Source organism: Ylistrum balloti, unplaced genomic scaffold, assembly GCF_031769215.1.
Source record: "Ylistrum balloti isolate Yb309-2 unplaced genomic scaffold, AGI_CSIRO_Ybal_v1 Utg370110, whole genome shotgun sequence".
NCBI classification, from domain to species: domain Eukaryota; kingdom Metazoa; phylum Mollusca; class Bivalvia; order Pectinida; family Pectinidae; genus Ylistrum; species Ylistrum balloti.
This window is the reverse complement of record NW_026782132.1, coordinates 29,957-48,607: the sequence shown is the minus strand read 5'-3', so window position 1 is coordinate 48,607 and position 18,651 is coordinate 29,957. Positions and strand designations below refer to the sequence as shown.

General features: G+C 33.8%; 1 protein-coding gene across 1 annotated transcript in view; it reads left to right on the top strand.

Moving 5' to 3' along the window:
• The window catches only part of LOC132550218 (coiled-coil domain-containing protein 158-like), a 49,927-nt gene that overhangs the window by 17,305 nt on the left and 13,971 nt on the right, over nt 1–18,651 (top strand). Inside the window, exons 4-17 of the mRNA XM_060214258.1 lie at nt 309–500; nt 1,076–1,145; nt 2,738–2,847; nt 3,451–3,541; nt 4,386–4,622; nt 5,012–5,088; nt 10,832–10,942; nt 12,301–12,415; nt 13,153–13,272; nt 13,629–13,826; nt 14,203–15,001; nt 16,503–16,568; nt 17,094–17,206; nt 18,022–18,180. Coding sequence (XP_060070241.1) covers nt 309–500; nt 1,076–1,145; nt 2,738–2,847; nt 3,451–3,541; nt 4,386–4,622; nt 5,012–5,088; nt 10,832–10,942; nt 12,301–12,415; nt 13,153–13,272; nt 13,629–13,826; nt 14,203–15,001; nt 16,503–16,568; nt 17,094–17,206; nt 18,022–18,180 — 2,458 coding nt within the window. The remainder of the gene's footprint in view (nt 1–308; nt 501–1,075; nt 1,146–2,737; nt 2,848–3,450; nt 3,542–4,385; nt 4,623–5,011; nt 5,089–10,831; nt 10,943–12,300; nt 12,416–13,152; nt 13,273–13,628; nt 13,827–14,202; nt 15,002–16,502; nt 16,569–17,093; nt 17,207–18,021; nt 18,181–18,651) is intronic.

Genomic DNA, 18,651 nt, shown 5'->3' with positions numbered 1-18,651 from the left:
GTTTTATTCAAATTCATATCTATAAAGAAAAATAAATGCTTTGAAATGGTGATTGTATTTTACAGGTTTGTGAAATTCATCAATGATTTGTCAAATTGTCTCACCTAGCTAGTCATCTCCTCATTTTATGTCACCATTTTATCTTCAGGTATTCCAAGTTGAGTATACATATATAACCAAATTGAGCAAATCTAGAGTAAATATTAAGCAAAAGAAATCATACTATGAAGACAAATGGAAGATTCATAGTCAGAATTTTTTTATTGATTCTATAATTGAGGTTTCACTAACATTGTATGTTTGTTCAGGACTCAGCTGGATGCTCAGAGGAAGGAAACAGATCGACTCCAACATCACATGTTAAATGACTACCCCATGTCCAAACATGTCCCCATTCAGTCTTCTATGATACCGAGCAGTCCATCTAAAACAGGATTCTCTACTCTCCCCTCCACAGAACTCTTCTCTGCGAGGAGACCAGCTTATGAATATGGACCACCGTATGTTTTATGTTGCTTAATCAAATACAGTTTGTATATACTATTAGTCAAATTTAGCATGATAAACATTAAAAAAATTATCGAAAGAAAAACATTTCTAATTAACATGAGAATTACAATTCATATTAAAAGTTTTGGTGAAAATAAGGTTATTTTTGTTTGTCGCAATATCAAAAATATGACTTGAGGATTGAGGAATAACAAATCAGCATTTTCAGTGAAAATATATCAAAGGTTTTAATTACCATATTGTGTTCTGGCAATTCAGTTGCCTATGTATCACACAAATAAATCATGTGATCTTATCAGGTTTGTATTGACTGAAAATATAAATCCTTGACATATTTCATTAGAGTTACTCCTTCATTAATCTGTGGTATTTCATTATGAGTTTTCCTTTTAAATTCAATCTTCACTTTATTTGTTCAATTGATATATTGAGATCTTGCTCTCTGCAATATTTACTTTTCAGTTACAGGTATTTTTTCTTAAAAAAATGCAAATGTTTATATTCATTGTTAAATACAGATTAAGCTAATCAGACACATTGTATAATTGGTTTTGTTGATGTACAGATCTCACTTGGAGAAGGCCCTCAAGGATTCTCAGGAACAAGTTACAGATCTCAGAAGGAGACTACAGGAGGTGGGTGTGACCAGGACTCCAATTTACATCCTGGTGTAGATATTGTCATCAGATATTGGCTTAAACATGTTTTATTGAAACAAAGAGATTGGGTGCAAGCTATTGAACTTACGGTCTCAGAATTCAGAATTTTAAATTTCACTCAATGTAAAAAAAAATAGGGTACTGTTTGAAATACACTACATGATATATTTTTTTTTACAATTGAAGCACACTAACTCTGTTTTTCAAGTGCTGTGTAACATTTTCTGGGTTCAGGGGCTGCAATTCAATATTAGTTTAATCAATGTTTGGTCCATATTCCAAAGTGTTTGATTTTGTTGTGAAAATATTGATACAATTTCAGTATTGTATCATCTATTTGTTTGTAGTCAACCCCTACAGAAGAGTTTTTAGAAATCCAATATCCACGACTTGCTAGACTTCAACAAACTATGCAGGAATATTATCAAGAGGTCTGAGAGTCATATTGTGATGTTAGATATTTCAAATAAGATAACAATCAAGCAGGTTTACAAATTAACTCTATAATCATAACATGAAGTAAACATATTATGAATGCCTGGTTAAAATGTGTTATAACAGTTGATGATCTTAACTCTGTTGGCATGTTGCTGTCATTGCTTGGATTCATTATGACCTTTAGTTAGCTTTTTGAATAAATGTTGATATATCTTACCTAACTTGGTTTTTCATACTTTTTATTAATAACTACTTGCATGTCTGCAAAATTTTCAAACAGGTTTGTTAATATGACATTGTGTGTTAGAACATATAAGTCCATTTTGTTAAATGTGGTATTGTGTGTTAGTACTTTTAAGTCCATTTTGTTAAATGTGACATTGTGTGTTGGTTCATATCAATACACATTGTCACATATGCTGGATCTCTTCAATACAGCTTGGTAAGGAAATTGATAGTCATGTTGATAATATGTCTTTGGTAACCAACCATAGTAAGGCAAAATAGCACTGTTCATTACTGTATACAGGTAAAAAAGAGGGGAGATAATTCTATATCCATTAGTTGTGTTTGACAAATAATTGAGTTTATGTGTGCTTCAGTCTTGACAAATAAATACATATTAACTAGAGATTGTAATTTATAACATTTGGTAATTGTTACAAACACAATAACATGTCGCTTTCTGAAAGATAAAAGTTGTGTTTCTATTGCTGACTAATAAAGGCAACAGAATTTAACATTTTGTTTAGTTAGTTCTATAACACATTAAAATGGATATCAAAATTTGACTTAATTCAGGAGAGTTTAAAATATTCCATTATGCTTATTAGTTTTAATTAGTTATAACTATCAAAAGTCATAATACTGATTTACTTCATCATTGGATAATAAAGAGACCAAACTTCATACAATTTTATAAATATCATGAAAATATAATGTATACATAAGTGGAATATTCTTTGCAGATACAATTTTTTCTTTATGGATACTTTTATTTGTACATTTTAGATGGTTTTTACATTCTTCTTGTCTCAGTGGAGGAAATATCTCGTACATGGTTAAGTCAGTTGTTTTGAGTTCATAAATTTCTTTTTGATTGTGACATTACACATGTATCATGATTTCAGGCCAATGAACAATCCGAGTTACAGAAAAGGCAATTTCGTAGTAACATAGAGGAGCTGAAAGGGAAACTTCATGAAACCGTGACCAATAGAGAGGCTGTCCTAGATCTACGGTAAGTATTACTCACTAATCAAATGTGAAAGTGTCAAAAATCTATGAAGAAATATGAATTTCTTTCAGAGAATTTATATAAACTAGTCCTCTATGACCTGATTTTATAACAATTTGCTGTAACAATAATCTGATGCATAAATTTTATTATGCTGTATTTCCTGAGCTTACCAGTATACCTATCAACTTCTGAGTTGAAATGGTTAAAATCCTGTTAATCTATGTATTTGTAATTCCCTCTAGGACAAAATGATAGCACATGGTCATTTATCTAAGATGTTCTAATCAATGTACTTATGAAAAGTTGGTACAGAATTCTATAGACTTAAAGTGATAGTCAAGGAAACCTCAAACAAAAAGATATATTTAGTAGTGATTGTCACCTGTAACTTGATAATTTCAAAGCCTAGATTGACGGATGTTTACTTGAGAGATTGTGAATTCAGAAAAGTTATAATTTCATGAGGGAAGGGAGATAATTCAGTTTATATGATAATGGTTATGTGTGGCCATTGGGTCATAGATTTGATTTATGAATATGAAAATGACACCTTATTTAATGAATTAACATGTCGGTGTAATTAACATATTTTCTTATGATCAGTCTAAAAGAATCGTCCAATCAGGAGGCTATGTTAGCAAAGATGCAAACTCAGGTACAGCAGCTGACGGAGAAATGTCGGGCTCAAGAGGAGGTGAGTGTGTCAGAGTGTGATCATATGTTGTGTTGATTATCTCAATTATTTATGTTGATGAGGTGATTTGTTTACCATAATTTACTCCAAAATGTTGTCATAGTATAACTTATAAGAGAAAACTTTTTTAGACCTATGAGATGAAATAAAAGGAAGTGACATTATTATATGCTGACTGCATGTCGTGTATTTGTTTGTTTATACACTACTAGTTTTCCTGATTGTTAAATGGTGTTAAAACGGTGAAACATTAACATGAACTTTTTCATGATATGACAATCAAAGTTTTATGTTGTTAGATGTTTTAATGTCAGTTCAATGTTTGACTTTTTTAATTGATCAGATAATGTTATAAAATGTTATGATAACAATAATGGATTCAAACATATATCTAAGGAGGATATAATATTAAAAAAAATCATGAGCAATATGACATTTTCATTACACTAGTATTCCTACAGGTTGAGTACTTGTGTATCTGTAAATAATTATTTTAATAAAAAAAAATTTCATTGTGTATTTGCAAATAAATTCTATAGTTCTGGAGTGACATGTATATATAAATGGATTTAGGGCTTATGAATAGCTTTTACAGTATTTTGAGTAACTACACTGTATACATATCATTTGTATTGAAAAATGGCCCTATAACCTTCTGAAATATAGACCACTTATTTTTCTTGAGTTCCTTTCAAAATATATATTAGGACCCCATTTAATCTGAAAAAGACCCTGCATATATAATATAGTGAGGATATATAAGAAAAACTTTATTGGGATGATAAAACCTTCATTAAAATTCTGGAAGTTTTTTATAGGGAATACTGTGTATAATCTTTGTCAGGCACTGAGTAATGCAGGGAGGCAGATGGATGATAACACACGGGACAAGTATCTGTTGGATACAGCTATCAGCCAGATCAGGCAGATCCTTGTTGATGCTGAAAGGAAGCGTGGACATCCATTCTTTGATTCTGACCCAGTTGCTAAACAAGCACCTGGTATGCTTGTTCATACTGTGGAAAGATGTTTACAGGAAATGAGTGCAGATGTCACCCAGAAATCACAGAAAATACATGAGGTATGCATGTGAATAGCTTTATTTTTTCCGTAATTACTCATCTTTACTTTTTGATACCTCTGATTTGAGGTCTTGATTTCAGGTAATTAATGATAAGGCATGTACAGTGTCCTCAAACTCACTCACTCAAACAGTCAGTTGTATCACTGTATACATTTCTATACAAATAGCCAGTTCAGAATTGAAGAATAACAGACTAATTTTGCTTGCAACTGATTTTAATGAAAACGCTAAAGGAGGTTCTTGTGTATTATACTGAATTGGAAAAAGGAAAGCATGTTTTAAAATAAGTTAGATAAAAAATGATTATAAAAAATTGCTACATATTTGCAGTTCAAGTTAAAATGTCACTTAAAATAGACAAGGTTCAAGGTTGATTTGTCTTACAGCTGGAGAAGGAAATTCTGTCCCTGAAACACAATGTTAGCCATGACAAGGAGACCCTTCTCAGGGAACAACAAGACAAGTATGTTTCATGCCTCTTTTGTACTTACCTCCCTTCATCTATTGTAGATTGTGTAGAAAAAATAGGTGTATAGTTTATTAAGTTTGAATTCTAATAGAAAACATTACTTTTGTGGGTTATTTTATTGTCATTAAGTTAAATGTTTATATACGAAAAAGTATGAAAATTTCTTTATAATATGTCTTTATAATACTCTAAGATGTCAGCACATATATATGAATATGTTACTAAATCAGCAGGTATACTTTACAGTTGTGGGATCACACAACAAAACATGATGTGTGATGTGTGTACAATGTCTGCATGATGTGTGCTATGCAATAGGAAAACTGGGCAAAATTTGATGTCGCGCATATGTTGTTATGGCATTGATGTGCAATTCTATCATGGTTAGTATAAAAGGAATGGAGTTTGAAGTGTGGGATAGGTTTTACTTATATTCTATATACATTGAATTCAGTTAAATAAATTCCCTAATTAAGCCATGCTTATTGATCAAACACATATAGATCTCTCAGGTACAGTCATAATGGTTAAATATACACAGGTAAGAGTGTTTTGTTTCACACTTTTTTGTGTACAGATACTCATTGTAAGTAAACATTAAATGGATATCTCTTTTAGCCTCAGCAATGAATCATCTAAAATCTGATACTATCAGAAAGGAAATTTACATTGCTAACATATCGCTACCTTTTTTTCTATCTTTTTGTAAAAGCAAAAAATATATCCTCTGGTAAATTTTAAGTGTTGTGTTTGTTACACTAGAGACTTAGCCAATACAATTTTTGCTGTGGAGGGAAACCTATACACGAGAAAGACTAAGTAATGCAAGGTTCCGTTGTATTTTGCTAATTGTCAATCCATAGTACTAATGAACCTTGCTGACCAATTTTCACAAAATATGCAATGATACTGCACAGTTGTGTGCAAGGTACTGTATCATTCATGTGTGCGCATGATGTGTTGATGATGTATGCATGATTTGCACACCAAGTTTTTAATGCATTGTGGGATCCCACAACTGTATATCATTCAAAAAAGCATAAATGAAAATAATGTCTGATACAGTAATATTGTTTTCAGGTCAGTCAAACTTAATGACATTTTTTCACTTATTAGTTGCTTTTTTATTAGCTACATAGAATTTTGGATAGTTCTATATATCTTATAAATTTTATTAAAACTTTCTTCAATTTTTTTAATTTGGACAATAGCTGCATTACTTGAATAGTTTTTTCCGGATCCTAGAACTTTTACCTTAATGATTGCCTGTAGATTTGTATGTAAAGCTTTATCAATTGAACACATTGAAAATCATATAAATTCTTTTACATTATAGAGTGATAAACAATTAAATAACATTTTCTGTTTCTGTAAAAATTATAAATTTAAACACTATACAAGTTCATTAAAATGACATCTGTGAACATTAGCATATCATTTATACAAGTTTATGTAGTTCATACATAAAATACACGACATCACTATATCACAAAATCATTTACTGATTTACATACTGTGTTTGAAGTTAAAGAAATAACAAAATGTGGAAATAAAACTTAATTCATGATATATACCAGTGTCAACAGTGGTATTACTTTGTGTGTTACAAGTAGACCACTGATGTTTTGAGTATTTTATCATGGTGTCCTGCCAATATGGTAGAAGTGTCACCCTCATGGTGTGTAATATTGTGTGACACTCTGTAGCATCACTAGCCATTTCACACTCGTTTGTCTCTGGTCTCTTCACACACTGTACACTGCACTGTTGTTCCATCACAGAGAACAGGAGGAACTAGCAATCTTCAGGAAGTAAGTCTGTGCCTGGAAATTTCATTATTAATAAAAGTTGTAGCTTTATACATGTTTGTGTGGTATATCCCTGTTTAACAGCCTGACACAGTGTACATAAAAGCATTTGGTAAGAGAGAGTTAGTGACACAGAATAACAACAACACCTTCCCCTTTAAAGTTAACTCCAGGGAGTCAATATTGAGTGTTCAGCAGAGTGGTCAACAATTTTAAATATAGTCTTCAGTTAATGAATTGTGTGCAGAGAATCAACATGGTCTTGGGTCATTATATTGTATCTTAATCTTTCTCAAGTTGTGAAATCACATGATCTTGGATCATACACTATAATTCAGTATGTGTTAAGTTCTACAGGTGTAAAATCACATGATCTTAGGTCATTAAACTATAATTCAGTATGTGTTAAGTTCTACAGGTGTAAAATCACATGATCTTAGGTCATTAAACTATAATTCAGTCTATGTAAAGTTCCACAGGTGTAAAATCAAATGATTTTAGGTCATTAAACTATAATTCAGTCTGTAAAGTTTCATAGATATAGAATCACATGATCTTGGATAATCAGTCTGTACCAATATAAAGTTTAAGATTATGTATCACATTGCAAACGAAGCCAGAAAATTGATATTGACTTGTAGTTTCTGATTCACAAACACGTGTTCTGAAGTCGTTTGACTCAGAAAGTCTGGTCCCTAAATACTGCCCACACTAATCCATCCTTGTCTACAGTAACAGCCAGAGCCTTGCCTTTGTCTGTGTGAAGAAGTCGAAGGTATTGCCCATTACCACTCAGAAGATGCAGGCAGTTGTTGTCTTGGTCGGCAATCACCAGGTGTCCCAGACTACCAAACGCTACATCCAGGGGATGAAATGGTTGTGATAGAGGCTCACATGTGTGTTGAGCACATCCATACTTATATAGTTTTTTCAAGTTTTTGTCCATCACTATTACAGATGGATCATTCTCACCTCTGCATTGTGCCAAGCCCTTTTCAGCTATGACAATGTTTTCACTGAGTGGACACTGATATTTTCCTTGGTGAGCACACTACTGATCTCAGAAGCATGTGCACTGATGCCATGATAGGGTTGCATCCTTTTCCATTTGACGTATATTTGGTGATTTCATGTTTGGTTCCCACAAGAATGTCATCATCCCTTGTAACACAAATGGAGTAGATTTCATTCTTTATATTGAATCTGTGAGTTGGTTTCCCTGATACTAGCTCCATAACACTGTTGTCTGTTGAAGAGCATAACCAGAGGTTGTGTGTAGTTGGAGAAATACTGATATCAGTGACTAAGACAGAACACTGTATCTCCTGTTGTATTACTCCTTGGTTTGTCAGGTGTATCAGTGTGTTACTGTTTCCTTGACATATCCACAGGCCACCTTCACTGGAGGGACAAATAGAACTGATGTCACAGGGAGCCTTCCATTCTGAGAGAACCCTCATCTGGACATTGGTTCGTGGTCCTAGTGTGTTAAGTTGTGCAGAACTGGTTTGTGTCATGTCTGAAAATTGTTCAGGTATGGTGGTGGTCAATTTTGCCAATGCCTGTACCAGGATACTGTCGATGATTATGTTTGAACTCAGGTTGACTTCACGAAGGATAGGTTTTTGAGGATGAACATAGGATGGAATTTGAAGTTGACAAACAGTTTCAAATACTTCTAAATCTCTGCCAGTTTGGAGGCATTTTTTACACTCTTCTACTCTTCCTTTCAAAATGTCAAGTACGGTCTTTAACTTCTTTTTATAACATTTCAGAAGTGTTTCATTTTCATCTTTTATTTCTTTCAACTGGGATGATAGTGTTTGACTTATCAAAAAATCAACATTGTCTTTGAGTTTCTGTCCTTGTGTTTTCACTTCCGCTGTGATATCCTTGAAATGACTAGAGAGCTCGTCTAGATTTTTCTGGGTGGAGATAATTTCCTGTTGAATTTCAATAATTTCAGTTTGCTCGCTTTCCCTAACATAAGTTTTTATCTTTTCTTTATTTTTAGGAGTCGTGTCACTCAGTTCAGTGATAGCATGTGCCTTGTGTAAATTTCCAATACATTTTGAACATATTGGTTTATCACATGTTTCACAAAACCAGTCTAACCTAACATCTATGTGGTTCAAACAGGTCTTCTGACCTTTGGAGGATACAGCAGTTTGTTTATTGTCAAAGATATAGGTCCACATAGTTTGCTTTTTTGCCATTGTTATGGTATCTTTAGCAATATCTCAACCTACACTTTCCAATTATGTACCTGGGTTAATATCCTTGTTGGTGGCAGATCATTGTATACTGACTGAAAATGAAAAAAAGGCCCAAAATTTACCATTGTAAATACTAGCTACAATATATTGCTCTGCTAGAAAGAATTTCTCTCTAGCTCAAATAGTTAAACATAAGACTGTCAAGCTAGAAATCCATGGTTTATTTCCTTGCACAGGTGTTTTAATAAATTATGACCTCTGTTACATTAAGAATTTTAAAACAAATTTTGCATAAGAGATGCTATCAACCTACCTGTCAATGATTAATAAAATCATCCCTTACTCTTTTTCTGGGAAAGATGATTGGTGTGCTTCACTTAATTCTGTGATACGTCACTGATCTTAAGTATGTGTACCAATACAATATTTAGCATTTCAACTCTTTGCCTCCCACATATGACATACTGGGGGATGAATTACAATGTGATTAAATTCAGATTGTGTTTTCTCTACCAAAGTTTATGTCTTGTTACATTTTATGCAGAAACTTTTCTGTGTGAAAAATTAATTGTACATTTATTAGGTTAGATGCATTAATATACCAGTAATATATGTAAAGGCTGGACCTCTTATGATAAAACTTTGAACATGCTGTGATAAACTCATCATTTCATCATACATCATGTATTGTTTATCAGCATTTTGTATAAAAACAAATAACATATATCAAAAGCTAACCAGGTGTAGTTTAAATTTTAAAAGATCTATAACAAAAATGGGGGGTGGGCTTAATACCGGGCAACCCCCCTGTGCATGGGAGTTGGCAGAAAGGGGGGGGGGGGGGTGGGCTTATTACCGAGCATGGGCTTATTGCCGGAGAAATACGGTATGGTACAACTGCACTCACATCTTGAAGTAGTCAATGTACCTTAGTTACAATATTTTCTCACACAACAGTATATAGTACAGGTTTTATAGAAATGCTTGCAGTGATCAGGGTATTGTATCTGTTGTCTGACAAGGAAAAAAGAACAAGGAGTTCATGAAAGAAGCTCTAATGTATTGCTCTTGTTCTTAAGATTCAATTTACTTTCCAGAAGACATTTTTATTTCGTTAAGTTACACTCAACAAGATATGTGTTTTTCTTTGGATACCCAGACTTAGTAGACTAGGGGCATACCCAAGCACGATATTCACTTTGGGGCTGGATGATCAGGAGACTATCACAAGGTGAAGGTTTGCTGGTGGTTATCTGAAAAAAACTCATCTAAAGCAGACTAGATTTTACTGATCAGCTGATCTAACCCACATGTATTAATATGTGTAAACGTGGCTTATATTTTGATAGTTAATAACTAAAAGGATTTATAATATGTATATATTTGAATTTCATTAAAGTCTGAAGTGTGTTATAATAAATAATATGCATGCATTATTGGTGTTCTCATACCACAATTAAATGGGACTATGTCCGGTTATAAATTATGTTAATCTTTAACTTACAAGGCTAAATAGATATCTGTTTCATTATTCTTGATAATAGATTTTCTAATTGAACAATACTGTTAAATTATTTAATGTTTAGTGTAGAATTTCTTACTTGAGAACCTTGGACATGTCCCATTGTATTCACACTCATTCACTTAGTGTTTTTGGTTTTAATGCTAATGCATTATCTAATGCATGTGCTTGCTTCATCTGTTTTATTACAGAATCTCATCCATGACTTCCGAACATGAAAAACAGATGCAGTCTGCGTCAGAACGGGCGAATAATGCCAGGAAACAGACTGTGACTTTGCAGTCTCAGCTAGCCATGATGGAGTATGACCTTATACCCTATTTGAAGGAGGGGTCTTCTTCACAATAACTTAACACAGCACACCAGCCACATAGTCTCTTATACTTTTTTGCATCTCATGCTAGTCACCTTGTACTAACATTCTACCGTTTTATATTATTATTTGATGGACTGGTCTTGTTAACTAAGCCGTAGCACTGTTGTCACTCTTAAGTCTGAGTTATCAGAATATTGTGGTAGTTTATGGATGGTACTATGAAAGATGGGAAATAAAACAATTTTTTCCCAATGCAGTTTATAAATTTATCACTGCAGGTAATTTACTGCAATTTCTTTGCAATTAGTATGTTTTTTAGACTACTCTTGTGCTTCTCATCAAATTTCTCCAACATACGTACAGCTGGACAATATAACCAACAGTAACCTGTATGTTCACTATAATGTAGCTCAGACAGCTGATATCAGAATTACTACTAAACTGTGTTATGTTTTTGTTTGGGAACTTACATGTTTGAATTTACCCTACTACAACACATGATTAAAGTTAACTGATGATTTATTCATAATTTCAATTTATTTCTAATACATATTTTTCAAAATTCTTTGCTTTGATACAGTGAAAGTAGGAGATTATTTAGCATTAATGCAGCATATTACTCTGTGATTATCATATAGCCATTTTTCTCTGTCACTTGTGTTTGTATTCATGTACAATGTGTTATGATAAATTGACCAATAGCCATCAGAGGCCGACATGCTTTTTCTTGTACAGAGTCAGATATTGTCCTAGAAGGGCTTCATATGTCTTGTAGCTAATCATAGTATGGTCTTTCTCAAATTACATTTGCACAAATCTGATATCTTTTGAAAGGTATCGTATCTTGTCTAAAAATAATAGAAGTTTAAATCTGAGGAAACAGTTCAGAATTGACACATTTGTAGATATATCTTCCACACATTCAGTGACATTAATTAATATAATCATACAATCAAACTTGTTGATAATTTTGAGGAATGATGAATTTGCATCCAATATGATTGGGATATAAATAACAACAGAAACTTCAATTAGTGTATATTTTACAGCAGAACACACTGAATCAGGGTTACCCTGGAAATAAATTACTGTATCATGTCTGTATCTGATCATTAGAGTCATCTTAATGTAAGTTAGATTGCAATATTTTTTAAAGTAATTGAAACCATTTGTTGGTAAAAACAAAGATGGGAATAGAAATGTTTAAAATTATCAAATCTATGTGGTGTTATCTGTATGTATATATATCAGAAATCTTTCCACCAGAAAGCGATTTGTCTTTGATCTAACTGGTATTGTTAATATGTATGTATACATGTATAATGGAAGTTTTTTTTCCTTCAGGGGCCAGTTTGAGCAGCAGATGAAGATGAAGGATGTGTTGATACTGGACTTAGAACAGAAAGTCCGTCATTTAAAGGAGGAATTCTCAGAGGACAGAACCAAGTGGCAGCAGAAGGTAAGACTGACTTATCTGTAGATATCTGTCAAGGAGGCCAAAATACTCCACCATTATACAGAAGGTAAGACTGACTTATCTGTAGGTATCTGTCAAGGAGGCCAAAATACTCCACCATTATACAGAAGGTAAGACTGACTTATCTGTAGATATCTGTCATATTAAGGAGGCCAAAATACTCCAGCATTATACAGAGGGTAAGACTGACTTATCTGTAGGTATCTGTCAATGAGACCAAAATACTCCACCGTTATACAGAAGGTAAGACTGACTTATCTGTAGATATTTGTCAAGGAGGCCAAATTACTCCACCATTATACAGAAGGTAAGACTGACTTATCTGTAGATATCTGTTAAGGAGGCCAAAATACTCCACCATTATACAGAAGGTAAGACTGACTTATCTGTAGATATCTGTTAAGGAGGCCAAAATACTCCACCGTTATACAGAAGGTAAGACTGACTTATCTGTAGATATCTGTCATATTAAGGAGGCCAAAATACTCCACCATTATGCAGAAGATAAGACTGGGATGATTTATCTGTAGATAAAAAGTCTATTATAATGTTTGTAAAATTAAATCTTTGGTAGAGAAAATGACATAAATGTGTAATGTGAGCCCAACATTTTCCTGTTGAATATCTAGTACAATATGCAATTTAAGTTTAATGAATTTGATGAAAGAAAAATCAATTAAGATGGCATAAATTTATTTCCCAAAACTTTGATTTTACAGAAGGAAGCTCTGGACGAATCCCTGGATAAGACCCACAAAGATGTCAGTGCCATGAGAAAGGAAAGGGATGATGCTATCCGCAATATGTCCTCTCTGGAAGGCAGGATGGAGGAACAGCAGGTATGTCTAACACTATACAGTTACCAGACCATAAAGAATTCATTTAATTTTTAATATATATTCCATGATGTTATGATGTTTAAAACTATGAATATGTTTAGATATGCAGTTCACATGTTTGATTATCTGATACACACTTTTGTTGGCTTTCTCTTGGCAAGGACTGAATGGTCTAATGTCTTATTATTAGGGGATTAACGTCCTCTACTATGGCCTTTAGGCGGTCTAAGGTTTCAACAGTTGTATTATATACCTCAGTACAATGACATCACAACTGCAGAGTGCAATTGGAAACACACCAAATTGACCAATATAAATTACTTCCTGTTATTTTGTACTACTTGTGTGAGTTGTAGAACACTGCAGCCCGACTACAGGCAGAGATACACCTGGAGAAGCAGCGCTGTAGTCAAATGTCGGACAAGGAGACCATGATGAGGACAAGGCAGACAGAACTAGAGACAAAGCTAGAGGAGAAAAACAGGGATGTGGAACGACTTGAGAAGATGTTGGAACTCATCAGACATGAGTGTAATGCTCAGGTCAATGAAAAGGTTAACAAGCATGCAAAGTTAAAGATATATCAGTGTTCTACAAATTAAATCAGATTGTTCCACATTTGATCCGGCTTGGTGTACTCTAAAGTTATTTTCAGTGGATTTTGAATGTTACTGTCAGAGACATAATTACTGTATATATCAAGCAATAAGTCTATGTCTGGTAATAAGCCCACCCATATTTATTGTTGTTCAGTAGAATTATAAATTAAAGCTCTTTTATTTCCTGAATAAAGCCAATCCTTTTACTTTGTGGAAGAAGTTGTCCCCTTGGCTTAATTCAACATATATACAGTGCATTAAAAATTCACTAATATTGTTGTTTAGATAAATTGATGTAGATGTGATTTTTATTTGAGAATTGGCATTTCAGATATCGTATGCAGAGAGACAGGAAAGAGACCGTCACCTTGATCAGATTAGCAGTCTCACGTCACAGCTCAGCAGTATGACGGAGAAGTGCAATAGAAACACTCTTGATTTAGAAATGACTAGGTCTGAGTGTGCAAATCTCAAAAAACAATTAAGGGAAACCTCAGAAAAGTTTGAGTCAACAAAAATTCAGCAAGAATCATTATCGGTGGAGAAGAATCATGTAACGAACATGTTGAGTGATAAAAAGTCTGAAATGGAAAGAGTGTCACAAGAAAAAGACTATTATTCCAATTTGTTAGAACAGAAAAATGAGGAATTAGCAAAAATAAGGACACAAAAAGAAAGATTAACCATTCAGTTAGAGGAGAAGGAGAAAAATCTCTTAATGCTTCAACAGCAATCTACAAACTTCACTCAATTCATGGAGACTAATTCTCGAACACATGATAATCTCAGGGACGAAAAAGAAAATCTTCTGAAAATAATCACTGATCAGAAATCTACATTAGAAGAACTGAGAAGTTCACGTGAAAACATGGCAAAAAAGATGAGAATAAGAGAAAAACGAATTAAGGAGTTAGAAGAAGCAAAAAAGAAATCGGTAGATGAGAGACAGCTGCGAATGGAAGAGATGGGAATACTTCAACAGGAAAAAGACACGCTGTACAAGGAACTGAAGGAGAGTCGATACGAAGTGGCAAACCTCACTGAGGAGAAGGATTCAGTCAAACACAACTTGGAACTACAGAAGTCGGACCTGGAGAAGGCCTTGGCAAGGGCACAATCAAAATGTAAAAGTAAGTGTGTAGATGATGCCTGTGAAAACTGTATTTCATCAAATGTACCTGTAAGTACAGTCAAATTTGTGTTTTCCTTGACTTAAACAAAATTACAAGTGTAGAATTGACTTTCTTTTATTAGAAATCCTAAAACTTATTGACTTTCAGGCTGTATTTTCAGCATATATGCTATATGTTTATGACATACTTCATAGATCTCATTGTCATGTAAAATCGAGTACAGTCAACCTTCTATGATTCAAACTTTTCAAATTTCTGGATGTATCAAAGTTTTTGTCTGGTCCCAAATTTTATTCCTATATAATACAACCAACTTACCCTCTTATGAATAGAAGTTTTATAAATCAAACTTTTCGATGTATCAAAGTCTTTTCATGGGCCATAAGCTATGAGAACATAGTCATTGACACCTCATAATTCAAACAAAACATTTACCTACACTGTACAGGTATTTTTCCCCCTTGGCAAAATTTCACATGTTTCAACGAAGACTGCTACCAGACAATGAGACTACAATGGCCCGCTATCATTAGCTCTGTGTTACGAGGTGAATTAGTGACTGGACACAGATTAAAATTTAATTGCTTACTTACAAGTCATGATATTTAATCATAGATAATGATGTTTACCACTGCCATTGTGGTAATGGCATTTAGTTAATCTACGGAATTTTGAAAACAATCGGAGGAAGTCCTATCACTTATTTGATGATTTCACTCATTCCCAAAGCATCATTTTTTCGTTTTAAGCATAAAAACATGAGAAACACAGTGATTTATCTATCAATCATGTGTTCTCTGATTGATTCAGGCTAGCCTTCGTCCGAACACTGGCAAACACTCTTGTAATTTCTACGACTGAAAATCTTAGTGATGTTAATGCTGTCATTTCTGGACAGAATATATTATACTATTAATTTGCTTTCTTTTAAATCCATTAGTGCCTGTAACGTCTATGTACCAGTCTTAAAATAATTACTGTAACACGTGAAGACCACTTTAATGCTGCGCATCGTTTCATTTGAAATTGACCCATAAAATGTATATACTGTGTGACATGAAGGATCAATTTCTTGTTGATTTCTGTGTAAAGTTATGTTTTTCTCATGAATGGAAATGTTTTGTTTAAAGATAAATTGCATCTTTTCATTTAAACTTGTATTTTGGTATTTGTTGTATTTGCTTGGGTAGAAATATATATAGCCATATATATACATATATTTCATGAGCATGGAAACGTCGATATAACCCAATCATGCACGATTCAAATCTCAATTTATTGAAGTCGTTTTGGTAGTCATTTGATCTTCAAAACATCAAAATTTGACTCTATACTGAAGTAAAATACTTAGCTCTGAAATACATGTGTCCTTCATTTAGAAGTTTTAGATTAATTTATCTAGAATATGACAACAAAATCATTTTGATAGCTTTGTTTATACAAGGAATTAAATGTGATTGTAATGATTTGTGATCAATATTGACTTCAATAATTTCAGCTATGGAGCAGGAATTTAAATTGGCACATAGAACTCTTAAGTCACGTGAATCAGCAGATCACCAAGGTAACCTATATAGTAAATCACAATTTCTTCATATTGGCATTTAATAGATTCAGCTTAGATCAAATCTTTTTAAGCATTCCTATTGAATTTGATGAAATACCTGATTTGAACTATGATTCCTGTTTTCCACTATTATAGCATTTAAACTTCATTATTCAATAGCTGTGAATTAGAAAGAGGTATGGTAAACAAGTTGTTGTCATGAGTAGAATTCATTAGGACTACTTCATAATAGAAAGTAACAATGTTAAACATAATTGTTAAATTGTTGTGATGGAAACAGAAGTAGATTATATGAAGACTGTTTCACACAAGAATGTAATGGTGTTGATGTAATTGTTGAAATTGTTATGGCAGAAACAGAATGGTAGATTATATGAAGACCGTTTCACACAAGAATGTAATGGTGTTGATGTAATTGTTAAATTGTTGTGAAGGACACAGTAAGGTAGAATTCTTGGAGAATATTTCACTCTACATACAATGTGATGATGTTACAGTCTACTACTTCTTTATAATCTATAGCGGTGAAGGTGGCAGACAAAATGCAGAAGGAAGTAACCCTGAAGAGGAGTGAGATTGACTCACTAAAGACCAAGGTCCGGTGGCTGGAGGACAAACTGGACTCTCTCTCACGGGTCAGTAATCTATATCAGTGTGTAACCTAATTCCCTCTCACAAGTCAGTAGTCGATATCAGTGTGTGACCTGACTCCCTCTCACAGGTCAGTAGTCGATATCAGTGTGTGACCTGACTCCCTCTCACAGGTCAGAAGTCGATATCAGTGTGTGACCTGACTCCCTCTCACAGGTCAGTAGTCGATATCAGTGTGTGACCTGACTCCCTGTCACAGGTCAGTAGTTGATATCAGTGTGTGACCTGACTCCCTCTCACAGGTCAGTAGTTGATATCAATGTGTGACCTGACTCCCTCTCACAGGTCAGTAGTCTGTATCAGTGTGAGAACTGACTCCCTCTCACAGGTCAGAAGTCGATATCAGTGTGTGACCTGACTCCCTTTCATAGTCAATGTGTGACCTGACTCCCTCTCACAGGTCAGTAGTCTGTAGCAGTGTGAGAACTGACAGGTGTTTAATGTAAGGCTTAATCTCTCTTCATGTGGTATTGTTTTAACTGTCCTGTAAAAATGCTTATCGATTGTCCATCAATCAGCAGTATTTGCACAGTCCTGTGAATCCTGATGAATCCTTTTATCTTTGAGTCCAGGAATTTCGATGAATTATGCATGATATCTATGATAACTGTTGAGATAGGCAAATCTAAATGAATAAGTCCTCTTAGGGATCAGGACCTAGGGATCAAGAACATGGAGAGAGCTGTTGGAAGTGTGAGGATATTCTAATGAATATTTGCTTTTCTTTAGAGATATTAGAACAATTAGTTCTTTTAAGAGATTGTTGCTAGCCATGAGAGTGTCCTTTTGTTTATCATAGGAACGGAACAGTTTAGAAGGTGACAAAGACAGACTGAAGATGTCCCTTAACAAGTCTCTCACTCATAACCAACAAGTCACAGCAGAACTGGAGGTGTCTCAAGGTCAGGTCATGGAACTCCGTACACAGATAAACCGACTTGAAGTGGCGCTGGAAAAGGTCAGTACTTATTGGGAATTATATATCTATTTAGCAGAAGGCAATAAAATGGAGATTATAACTAATGAAGTTTGATTGCAGTCATTTCTGAAATATGAAGTGTTTTAATCAGTGACTAGATTATGGTAGTAAGGTAATAAGCAATCATTACATATGTGAAAAGTGGCTTCAAATACAAGGACAGGTCCAGAGTTTAATGAAATGGTTTAAGATGATTTATGTAAAGGTCAGTGATATGTAAGAATGGATGTATTAAGATGAGTTTGGATATTTAGAAAGAATGGATATATAGGGAGAAAGATGCCTAATTTAAATTATGATATAGTGTTTGACAGAACTATACTGTCAGTGTTGACGATCTATGAAATTTTGTCTGTTTGCTGTCACACTTTGAACAGCCAGGATTATTTTAAAGAGGGGTCTCCTTGTAGTAGCTGGTGGCTAGCTTATGAACATCATATAGAAGGCCTG